The 13,063-nt window shown below is 42.3% G+C and overlaps 1 protein-coding gene across 9 annotated transcripts in view; it reads right to left on the minus strand.

Moving 5' to 3' along the window:
• Positions 1–13,063, minus strand: part of adgrl3.1 (adhesion G protein-coupled receptor L3.1) — a 120,597-nt gene that overhangs the window by 82,921 nt on the left and 24,613 nt on the right. For all 9 annotated transcript variants that reach the window (XM_034291097.1, XM_029118258.2, XM_029118256.2 and 6 more), the window contains one exon: positions 6,560–6,721. In XM_034291097.1, coding sequence (XP_034146988.1) covers positions 6,560–6,614 — 55 coding nt within the window. In that variant the 5' untranslated portion in view covers positions 6,615–6,721. The remainder of the gene's footprint in view (positions 1–6,559; positions 6,722–13,063) is intronic.

Raw genomic sequence — 13,063 nt, forward strand, 5'->3', positions numbered from 1 at the left:
TCAGTAAATGGACCAACTGTCCTTCTCCATTCAGACATTGATCATTGCCTGTAACCCATAAAGCGACCAGTCATACAAACACAAACATTTACATACACAAAGTCAGACACACACACAAACACAGTGCCACAAACACACATAATTTGTGCACACAAATTCAAAGTCAATCAAACTAGCTCTTTCTTCTTCATTTACCTGTGCTCCACTTTCTCTAGTTCAAAAACAACATGCATTTTAATTGAACACTATTATCACAATCCTATATCTCCTCTGTTCACTATTATCACGGTCCTATATCTCCTGTGTTCACTATTGTCATGGTCATATATCTCGTGTTCACTATTATCACGGTCCTCTATCTCCTGTGTTCACTATTGTCATGGTCATATATCTCGTGTTCACTATTATCACGGTCCTCTATCTCCTGTGTTCACTATTGTCATGGTCCTATATTTCATGTTCACTATTATAACAGTTAAATATCCCCTGTGTTAACTATTATCACAGTCCTATATCTCCTGTGTTCACTACTACTATGGTCCTATATCTCCTGTGTTCACTATTATCACAGTCCTCTATCTCCTGTGTTCAATATTATCACGGCCCTTTATCTCCTGTGTCCACAATTATTACGATCCTGGATCTCCTGTGTCCACTGTTATTATGATCCTGTATCTCCTGTGTTCACTATTATCAACGTCCTACCAACAGTTTCATACACAGACATTAATACTAACATAATTGGTTCCCTAGACCATTGATAGAAACTTGGTGTCCACCAAAGTCTAGGTTTGAGTCTTGACTGTGCCGCTGATCATTGTCCGTGGTGGGGGGTGGCATCGTCAGCAAGGATTTCCGGTTCTCATTGCACTCTAGCAATCCTACAAAACCTTAATGAGGTCATTGATACACACGCTTAAAAAGGCATTTGGCAGCTTTGGAAATGGACGCCTGACACTCTGGGAAACTGTGTGTGTGTGTTATTTTTACTATTATATTACAAGGATAGAATACCAAGAACAAATGTTGTCTCCTGGGAGTAATTTGGGTTAACTGTCTTTCTCAGGTAAAGAACAACAGTTTTGTTTTACCTTGTCGGCTGAGGGATTAGAACCAAAAAACTTTTGTTTAGTGCCTCAAAACACTTGACCAATAAGCTACCCCAGCTCTGTCTGTTGGTCTGTGCCTGTGTGTATGTCTGTGTGTGTGTGTGTGTGTGTGTGTGTGTATACGTGTGACAGTTCATGTGTGTGTGTCTGTATGTGTGCATTTGATAGACACCCCCTAGGCTTGTTGTCTCCCTGCCTTAGAGGTTGAAAGAAAAAGATATAGAACTGTATTGATTTAACTATTTAGACCAAAAGACAATATAGAGAAAGTAAGAAAGATAAAATGTGAGAGAGGGAAGAGAAGAGAGGATAAAGGAGACAGTGATGAGAGATGAGGGAGAGAAAAGGGGGAGGGAGGAGACATGGAGAGACAGGAAGAGGGGAGATAGAAAGGAGTGAAACAGGAGAAATAGAATGGAGAGAAAGGAGAGAAAATGGAGGACGAGGAGAGAAATGGGAGAAGGGGAGAGATTTGAGGGGTGACAAAATAAAAATAAAGAAAGAGGAGGTGTGAGGCAGTGGGTGAAATATTGTCTCAACAACAGCTGAAGGAGGAAAGTACTTAGCACAAAAATATCAATATCAAGTTCTTAGATTACTAATTATGAATTGCCAAACTCTTTGGTGTCATTAATAGCCTATGCTAAACATATCCACATTAACAAAATGAAATCGATAGAAGGGGAATCATTAAAATCATTATCTGTCTTATTCTAACGTGCACAAGTTAAAAAAAAACACAGCTACAGGTCTTCCAACGCAATGTGCATCCACCAAGAACCTGTATTTAATATCCAGTTTCACAAATGAAATGAAAAGTTGGATCCGTTTAATGAGTCGTTATTAACATCAAAAGAGTACACTGACCTTCTGAATGATGAAATCTCTCTCTAAGAAATACAAAAAACAATAAAAAACCCTAAAGAGAGGCAAAAACCAAGAGCCAGACAGATTTGATTAGTTATACACATCCAAAAGAGGTAATGGCACATAGACCCATTTTTCTCATTAAAACAGATTTAAAGAAATAGTAGCAAAAATAGTAGCAAAAACCTTCCAGGCGAATTCTAGTTTGCTCATGGGCAAACTGTTGATCCTTATCAGAAACTCTTCAATCATAGGCATTTACTTTACTATAATATCTTCAGCGGCTATCTGTTTTACAGTTTTATCTCTTGACGCAAAAAAAGAAATGCCTTTGACCAAGATTAGAGAAGTCTTACCTACTTCCGGTGCTGGATTTTACATTTGCATGAACATTATTTCGCCGAGCCTCTTACCCAGAACAACTACACTTTCATTTTGGCACCCTCTGGAAATCAAATCCACAACCCTGGCGCTGTAAGCGAGCACAGTTCTAGCAGAAATAAATATTGGAAGAAGTCCCATAATTGTATCCAACTGTTTAATAACAGCCCCTGCTCAAGAACACTCACCAACTAATCACTATGACAACTTAAGCTTCATTGAGGGACAAGTCAGGGCTGCACGCTATCATTGCTACACTTCACTTTAGTCATCAATCTTCTATGAAATGTCTCTGTAAGTGACTGACTTAATTTTCTTGGTAATTGACCGCAGTATGCTAGCTACACAAAGCTTAAGCAGTTTGGTAACTTCTCTAGCTACCTACTGGAAAATGAGTAAAATAATGCCTATGTCAATACCAGACTAGGGGTGTCGAAATATACCAGTATTGACGATAACCGTGATATAAAAAAAATGAAATATTGATATAATGTTAATAAAACACGTATGATAATATTGTATTCAATAGGCGAAACTGAAGTTGTATTTATCAACAAAAAAAACTCTCGGTTTTTCGATACCTTATTCATGTCACTTATAGACAAATGATACATGTGCTTAAACAAGAATACTGGACCTATGCAATGGCCTTGAAACCAACTCGTTAGCCCAACTAGAACCCCTAGGAGAGATCCGCAAAAATGTGCCATTTTAGTAGCCTATTCACCTATTAACTAGCGTTTTAATTACTGCCTTTTCGTAGCCTATTCACTAGGCGAAAATGTTTTGTATTTTTACAAAAACTCTTGCTGTTAGGGATTGTGGATAATTTTGTTTATCAGTTCATCTGGTTGTCTTTTCACTATCCATTAAGTGCAATTGTTCTTTTTGTACGCACATTTTTTAATTTGTATGGTTACAGACCCTCTCCACATCCATGCACTTGTACATTGGCCAAAAAAGAGAAAGAAAAACACATTAGACAAAGTTGAAAATGAATTTGACTTAAAATATATTTTTTTCTTAAATTGTTTTATAGATACAGTACCACGATAATATAATTACCGTGAATTATTTTTGCCACGATAATCGTGTAGTGAAAATCTGATATCGTGACAGCCCTATACCAGACCACTGTTGGTAAAAAGCATTCCCAGAGAAATCTGGGGATTAAAGCTCTTCACCATTTTAACATAACATTTACCTGCCAATGGCCAATCTTAAAACAAACATGTTTTGGAAAACCCCCACAATGTGTTAAATAAACTTTCAAATGACAATTGTTTTAGAAATTGCATATTGGCAAATGGATTGTGAGTATTTAGAGAATATAGTAGGAATGTTATTTTTTCTTATTTTTTGGGGGCTGTACTTTTTTGACACCATTCACCTTGTTCTGTCTTGTTTTCTGTGTTTTTTTAAACGTGTAAAACACATCCCCATCTGATTATCTTTTATATGTTTTTAATACAAATATTTAAAACAAAAGACAATCTTTTGAAGCACCAAAAATATTGTGAAGATTTGAGTGACAGCTAAACATCTTAAAGGATGGTAAACTATTGTCTAAACTATTTAACACTCCAAAGCACAAGATCCAAAGCACTGATAATTATAACTATTTTCACAGAGGTGCCTGTCCATAAATCTCTTCACATGTGCTCTAACAGACTTTTTTTCATAGAAGTAAATTTTAAGTGAAAGTTTTTGAAACCCAATGATATGAAAGGCTAGAATAGTGTCAGACATCTGACCTCAAGGTGTCTATTTAAAACCGACTAAACTATTATCTTCTAAATTATTTAGCACTATTAACGAAAGACTCAAGATCAAAATCTTAGATGTCTGTATAACTTCAAACTACTTTGTGGGGTGCAGGGAAACATAGTGAGCATACATAATTTCAATTTTCTCTGATAAAAAGGTGTGATTGACAGGCTTTAAGTGACAGCTAGACCACTTCAAGGTTGACTGTCCTCGAGCAGTGTTAACAGATGGTTCAAGAATTTGGTCGATCAAGACCTTTATCTACATCCCCAGAGTCAAATGAAGTTGTGGATACCAATTTTATGTGTCTACATAGAGTTTGAGGGAAGTTTCCAAGCACCAGTAGCACAATTGCTAAATAGCAAATCAAGCACTCTAGCTTTTCCTGCAGACTCCTAGTCATTAAGCTAAAAATATTTTACACTTTGAAAACTTTAACTTCCATCACCTTTTTTTTTTGTCTTCATTGTTAAAACCTGAACAATCCCTTTAATTCATTGTCCAAACCTTGAGATATCCCTTTAAGTGGTGTGCTTTCACAGTATGTACAAATCAAGATAGAGTTTAATTACACATCGTATCATACTGTATATTCTATAGACAAGGCTGTGAATGTCTTCTAAAGCAAAATATATTGTGCTGTATAAACACACCAAACCCTCAGCCACCCACAAACTCAAACTTTGTTGAGGGGAAAACATTTCCCTGTTCGAAAGCACATCTCATGCTCACGTGTGTATGTGTGTATGTGTGTATGTGTGTATGTGTGTATGTGTGTATGTGTGTATGTGTGTATGTGTGCATATGCGTGTGTGAATGTGTGTATGTGTGTAGGTGTGTGTGTGTGCATTTTGACGAGTGATTAGATGCGTCTGCCTGCATCTGAATGTTCTGTCTCTCTCTGTCTTACTATTTCTCTCGTCTCTTTATCTATGTATCAACCTGTGTCTCCCACTGTCTCTCTGTCTCTCTCACCATCTCTTGCTCTGTCTCTCTTGGCGTCTCTCTCTCCATCTCTTTCACTGTCTCTTTCTCTGTCTCTCTATCTCCATCTATATCACCCTCTCTCTCTTCTCTCTCTCTCTCTCTCTCTAACTCTATCTAAGGTTCTATCTGTCCCTCTGTCTGTCTCTCTCCATCTCTCTCTTTATCTCAACCCATCTATCTCATCATCTCTCTCTCTCCCTTCTCTCTCTCTATGTATCTACCTGTCTCTCTGTCTCTCCCTCAGTCTCTATCTGTGTATCTATCTGTCTCTCTGTCTCACCCTCAGTCTCTATCTGTGTATTTATCTGTTTCTCTGTCTCTCCCTCAGTCTCTATATATCTCACCATCTCTCTTCTCCCTCAGTCTCTATCTGTGTATCTATCTGTTTCTCTGTCTGTCTCTCTGTCTCTCTATATCTCACCATCTCTCTTCTCCCTCAGTCTCTATCTGTGTATCTATTTGTTTCTCTGTCTCTCCCTCAGTCTCTCTATATCTCACCATCTCTCTTCTCCCTCAGTCTCTATCTGTGTATCTATCTGTTTCTCTGTCTCTCCCTCAGTCTCTATCTGTGTATCTATCTGTTTCTCTGTCTCTCCCTCAGTCTCTATATATCTCACCATCTCTCTTCTCCCTCAGTCTCTATCTGTGTATCTATCTGTTTCTCTGTCTGTCTCTCTGTCTCTCTATATCTCACCATCTCTCTTCTCCCTCAGTCTCTATCTGTGTATCTATCTGTTTCTCTGTCTGTCTCTCTGTCTCTATATATCTGCGGTAAAACATGATTGACAGCAGACATGAATAGGATTAAGACCAAGTGGGCCTTCTTTCCCTAAAGGAGGCTTCAAAGCCTACCACCAGCTAGGGATAGGAACACACACACACACCACACACACACACAAACACACACATACACTACACACACACACACCACACACACACACACAAACACACACACACACCACACACACACACAAACACACACACACACACCACACACACCCGTCACAAACCAAGACACACACTGACTGCCCTTTGTGGCTGTCTCTGTAAACAATAAACAGACCATGTTTACCTTGGTGTCTGTGTGTGGGATGGTGTGTGTGTGTGTGTGTGTGGGATGGTGTGTGTGTGTGTGGGATGGTGTGTGTGTGTGTGTGTGTGGGATGGTGTGTGTGTGTGTGTGTGTGTGTGTGTGGGATGGTGTGTGTGTGTGTGGGATGGTGTGTGTGTGGGATGGTGTGTGGGATGGTGTGTGTGTGTGTGTGTGTGTGTGTGTGTGTGTGTGGGATGGTGTGTGTGTGTGTGGGATGGTGTGTGTGTGTGTGGGATGGTGTGTGTGTGTGGGATGGTGTGTGTGTGTGTGTGTGGGATGGTGTGTGTGTGTGTGTGTGTGTGGGATGGTGTGTGTGTGTGTGGGATGGTGTGTGTGTGTGTGTGTGTGTGCTTACCGAGGGTGAGAGGGGTGAACAGCGTGAAGAGGAAGAGCAGGCGTGTGGTCCCCATGCTCTTAGAAGAGAGTGACCCGGAAATGGCGTTGATGTTACTTCCTGCTGAACCCAAACGACCTCTGAGGAGGCTGCTCCTCTCAGCTCAGAAATCACACCATACGCCTGTAGAGAGGGCAGAGGTTACAGGTTACTAGGTCAAAGGTTACTAGGTTACAAAATCAAGAGAATAGAGACTGGCGATATAGACAAAGATTATTGAACTGATAGAAAAAAATGATGAATAAAAGGTTACTTTAATGTGCAGCATTTTTTAAATTTTCATTACCCCTTCTGGATCACACCACAACCATCACACTATCGTCCCCACGCACTAACGAACATTTCTGAAAATAGTACTTCTAAAGTGCTCCCTTGGCACTGGAAGAGCATGGGGCCTGCCTATGGTGCGGACGGCAAACTGCCCCTCCCTACCTTCTGATTGCACTGAAAGCCCAGGTCCCTGACCCAGCTCTTTGTTCTGCCATCTCCGGTGTCTTGGCCATCACAACTCGAGAGGAGGGCGGCTCCTTTCTGTCCTGACCCCCCCCCCCCCCCCCGAAAGCCTCCCTTTTTAAAGAGTATCTAAAATAACTCCACAGTTCTGGATAAGAGTGTCTGCTAAAAGACTTACCATGTTGGATGTAAATATAGCCTAATCCCAGAACACAATGACAAGAAAGTAGATTCTACCAGTGTGAAACAAGAACCTTACTTGACATTAAAATGTATTCCATAGCCATTTGCAGAGAAAAACAAATTATTCATGTGTTTGATAAGATAACAGATTCTCTCAGGGGAGCCCATTTCAATTTCAGGGCCCCCTACACTGTAGTAGCCTACTAACCTCTCTGCTAGCTCACTCTCGTTGTCACATTACATCTAGTCTCCTAGATCTTGGTACAGTAAAGTTATTTGGATGTGATGCTGAGAATGTACAGTAGCTACCTTTGGTTAGGATTATAGTTAGCTTAGTTGATTCTAGTTCACTCACTGCTGAGAACAGACTGCATTTAGCATCAGCTACTTCAATTTTAACATTCTAGCTAGCCACAGCTTGAAACGTTGAGCGCCTTACCAGGCACATTTAGTTTATCCCCGCCTGCTCTAAATGCCAATGTAAACGCCACAAATATACGGTCGCTGTTGAATACTTCCCTTTTTTATATTGTTTCAGCTTCGAGACATATGAATCTAAGGGCAAGTCCTCCAAAAGCAACAACTGTAAGAAATGGTTATAAAACTGACAAGGTATTTTTGTGGTCTCGTTTAGTAGACCTGGCAGAAATAGGCGAAAATACATTCTAGATCAAAAGACAAAAAGACGGACAGTCACATAGTTTTCTTGGTTATCGTGACGTGGTTATCGTGGCGTGGTTATCGTGGTGTGGTTATCGTGACGTGGTTATCGTCACGTGGTTATCGTCACGTGGTTATCGTCACGTGGTTATCGTCACATGGTTCCTGTCACGTGGTTATCGTCACATGGTTCCTGTCACGTGGTTATCGTCACATGGTTCCTGTCACGTGGTTATCGTCACATGGTTACTGACACGTGGTTATCGTCACATGGTTACTGACACGTGGTTATCGTCACATGGTTCCTGTCACGTGGTTATCGTCACATGGTTACTGACACGTGGTTATCGTCACATGGTTACTGACACGTGGTTATCGTCACATGGTTCCTGTCACGTGGTTATCGTCACATGGTTACTGACACGTGGTTATCGTCACATGGTTACTGACACGTGGTTATCGTCATGTGGTTACCATCATGGCGGTGCGAGTTTCGCTCTGTATTCCTGTCGGGTGTCTCACTGTGAAATGTATTGATGTCGATGCCATGGGATAAATGCAGGGGCGTGCCTCAAGTGGCTCCCTATTCCCTACAGAGCGGACTACCTCTGACCAGGGCCCAGTGGGGGGCCTGTCAACCCTGCTGCGCCCGTGGGAGGGCACCATTTGGGACACATGCGCAGTGTGAAATGTATTGACGTCCTATACTAATTGTTCATTTCATGCTCTATCTGTTCAGAACCATTAACGACCAGGACCATGCAGGGATTCCAGCTAATAGAATAAATCTAATAGAATGTTTTGGTTTCCCTGACGATGAACCGGGCCGGTCTCAGGCCTCCTGTCTGTCGTTTATTGATTGGGTTGTTTGTAGTTTGGTTTCTTTGTTTCTTCGCGTGTTGCTTTGTCCGTCCATCCATCCATTCACCTGTCTCTTCCAAGGGTTCAGGTACCAGTCAGTAATTACCTGAACTCAACACCTGCCGTTCCAGGCCGGTCCAATGAAAGGACCAGCGTATTCCAGGAACTAGGTTTGATTATTCATACTCCCGATCTATTCATTTATTTATTGACCAGTACACGTATCGTGGAACATTTGCATGCCAGTGTGTGTGTGTGTGTGTGTGTGTGTTACCCAGACAGTATCACTGGAAATCCATCAGACGCAATAAGAGCCTATTGATCGGCAGTATGACTGCAGCGTATTGGACACACACACACACACACACACACACACACACAGACCCGTGAGTCATATCACACTGTGAGGAAGAGATGGAACAGTTGCAGAGCAGCTACATCAAGCCCACGGCCATTTCCAGCCGGTCGTCACCATTCCTGAGAAGACCCTGGTTTGAAGTGGCAGTGGTTTATATGAACTGCAGGGTGCAGTTCTCTGTCCCGCTTTAGTTCCGATGAAAACGCCAAACAATTACCTGTCCAGGCGGTGATTACATACGCTGTATGCTGGGAGTATATAGTAACACGGCATTACCCTCATAACTCCTTACTGCGATCACACCTTTAACATTTAACGGCCTCATTCTGACTGGTGAGATGTGCCCTGTATCCCCGTGTGTTCAGCTTTCCCTCAAATAACCATTCAGTCGACTATGATATATACAGCGTATGCCTATCTATTTATGACCATAATTCCTACAGTACAGTCCATGAAATCTAAAATTTTAAAACTATACGTTACGCGGTCCAGATGTCATAAGACCATGCCCCCTGCAAACCCACCCCCCCCCCCACGCCCTCCACCCCCCACCCCCCACCCCCCCACCCAACTCTTAGGACGTCCCGCTAATGGCTATTCAACTAGTTAAAACACAATAGTCCGTCACGGCTCATCAGCTTTACTTAAACCACTCGATGAGCTCAAGGCGTTCCGATTGATTGTGGCTTAACTCGACGGAACGCCAGCGACGTTGACCAGCTGTCCTCGGCGGCCCGGCCAGGAGCCCTATCCTCCGCGTGCACTACTTTTAACAGGGCGCCTATGGGTGGGCCCTGGACACTCCGGTGGTTGGTAGTGCGCTACGAAGGGCCTGATTTGGAAGGCGCCCTCCCTAACGGGCCCCATGGCACCATATGGCCGACCCCACCAGTCAAATCCATCCTCTATGATTCTATGATTCCATAATTCAAAAATGGTTCTGTAGTTCCATATGTTCCACCTGACAGTTAATTAACTCTATCTAGTACGCAGTCAGCTGGAGATACAGACAAATGAATGGTTAAGCATATGGCTAGTGTTTTTATTGGATGAATTTCAGACTAAAAGCAAATCATTAAGTTATAATTTTTTAGGCCATTCTATATGCCTCAGTGAATCCATAAACTTGTGTAGTTAGCCAGAACATATTGAACACGATTCCTTGAGCTACGCTAATCTAACGTGTTGGGGACATAAATTAATTGTTTGATTATTGCATAGCCTTAATGAACATTATGTGTGAATTAGGTTGTGTTCACGTGGACATATGAGTTAACAGCTTGCGTTATCTGTAAGGTATCAAGCTAAATTCTAACCATCAGTCTTTCTTCTATTCAAATGTCACTAGAAACCTGTCAAATACAATAATTACAGCTCAGGTTATCCACACTCAACTGTTTTATGTTTCGTTAGTCCACCATTTTGTGGATGCCAGACAAAAGCCATTTATTTTCCTCTAAATGTGTAGAACAGGTTTAAAGTCAAACGTGAACAGCCACTGCAATATGAACAGAATATTGAGCGAAAATTGCCTGGCCGAAGTCCTCCTGTCCCCTGGTCTCATTGATCCCCTGTATCTTCATCGTCTCGGACCATCAGATCTATACCCCATATTTCTATGCTGGCTTGCTAATAATTGTGTCCACTGTGGCAGCTAGTGTCTGAAGTTCCAACATCACTAATGTGTGAGTGTGTTCCTTTAAGGTCAGAGGTCATTCCTCATTCAGGGATTCTCTCCGTTACTCTAATGAGTGCTGACCAGACTGAGCGATACTGTCAGCGGCCATTGTGCACACACACCCACACACACCCACACACACCCACACACACCCACACACACACACACACACACACTGAGTTTATCACCGGGACAGCAGATGTCGTGCCTCGTCTGCCTCAGGGCTGTCAGGCTCCAATGTGCTCATGCTGCCATTTTTAGGAAACCGTCTGTGTGTGTGTGTGTGTGTGAATGTGTGTGTGTGTGTGTGAATGTGTGTAAGAGTGGGTGCGTGTGTGTTTGTGAGTGGGTGTGTGTGTGTATTTGTGAGTGTGTGTGTGTGTGTGTGTGTGAGAGAGAGAGTGGGTGTGTGTGTGTTTGAGAGTGGGTGTGTGTGTGTTTGTGAGTGGGTGTGTGGGTGTATGATTTTGTGTGTGTGTGTGTGTGTGTGTGTGTTTGTGAGTGTGTGTGAGTGGGTGTGTGTGTCTATGTGTGAGTGGGTGTGTGTGTGTGTGTGAGAGTGAGTGTGTGTGTGTGTGTGTGTGTTTGTGAGTGGGTGTGTGTGTGAGTGAGTGAGTGTGTGTGTGTGTGTGTGAGTGGGTGTTTTAGGTCTAACTATACTCATGGGGACCGAATGTTTCAATGAGTTAGTAAAACCAGAAAAAATTGGACTCATGGGGAGCTTTTGCCGGTCCACGTGAGGCAAAAGTCAATTTCCAGCTCAGGGTTTAGGTTTAGGGTCAAACGTACAATTAATTTTAGAGTTAGAATTGGGGTTTCTTTAAGGTCCAGGCGTTGTTGGTTAAGTTTAGGGTTAAGGTTAAGCATTACATCTAGGTAAAGTTTAGGCATTAATGTTACTTTATTGAGGTTAAGGTTAGAGTTAGATTAGGTTTAGGGTTAAGATTAGGGCAAGGGAGCATGCAATTTCTATTTTCTGGTCCCCATGAGGATAGCCATACAAACTTGTGGGTGCGGTGGTTTAGTTTGACTTTCAGAATCCCTCTAGTTGAGGCCAACAGTCTGTTGGGGGGGGGGGGGGGGGGGGGGGCTATAAGTGCTGCTACATATATAGATTCTTAATTTGGTCACCCATAACGATCGCCCACTTTTCCTGCTTTTTTCACACTACCTCATAATGATAATCCCTACAGCAATTCACGTTTTCCACAATATTATTTTCCTGCCATTTGCAAACATACTTAAATTAAGATCCCACATCTGGGAGACATTTTTTATCCACCTAGATATAGCCCAGTTGTATGGCACTAAATGCATAGAAATACAATGAATAGAACAGGGGTTCTCGTTCAAGTCAATGATTTGCACTGTTATGTTTATTATATTTCTATGAATTTAATCCAACATGATGGGCCAAATCTAAGTGGATTAATTCTGAGAAACCATCCCCATCTCAGCATTGCATTATTTATTCTCTTGTCATGTTTTGCCCATTTGAAACATGATGTTTATCTGTTTTAGCTGTTATCTACATTCAGCTGTTACCAGATCAATGTCTTTCAGCTCTTGGGGATTAACGTCTATCACACACAAACATTTTAAGCGTCTCACAAATAATTTTTCTTATTCAAAACCTTATTTTCCCCAACCCTAAAAATAATCTTAATCCCAAAAACCTAACATTCCTTTTTAACCTATGCCAAAACCAGAACCAGCATTACATCCTCCAGGCAAATCAACGGCAAATTATGAGTGTAATAAAACAGAGACAAATGGACGGAACTAGATCACAGGCTTGACACAGGGTCAGAAGACAGCCTTGTTTAAGTTTGTGTGCCAGTTTGTGTCCCAAACAACACACTATTCCCTAATAACACCTGGAGTTGACCCCACCGCCGTCGGAGGACCGGGGCGACATTCCAGACCCCTTTTCTTTCTCTCTCTCTCGCCCTCTCTCCTTCTTCCTCCCCTTTCTTCGCAGAGAGGGAGCGATGCGGTGGGGGTGAGAAGGAGCGTGAGACAGGCAGAGGGAGTGACACCTTGGTCTGAGAGTAGGGGGTAATTACCATGGCCCGGTAGAACCGTTAAGCCGTAACCGTGTCACGGTAAATTACCCTTAGTGGGGTTTGTGACAGAGCCGCCCATTGAAAGCAGGCTCTTGTAAGTGTGTGTGTGTGTGTGTGGGGGGGGGGGGGCACAGTATAGCACAAGGCAACCACAGTGGTGATTGGAATTACCAGGCAGGTTACATGAGAGCCGTACGCGCGCATAC

The sequence above is a fragment of the Esox lucius genome, chromosome 25 (assembly GCF_011004845.1).
Source record: "Esox lucius isolate fEsoLuc1 chromosome 25, fEsoLuc1.pri, whole genome shotgun sequence".
In the NCBI taxonomy this organism is placed as follows: domain Eukaryota; kingdom Metazoa; phylum Chordata; class Actinopteri; order Esociformes; family Esocidae; genus Esox; species Esox lucius.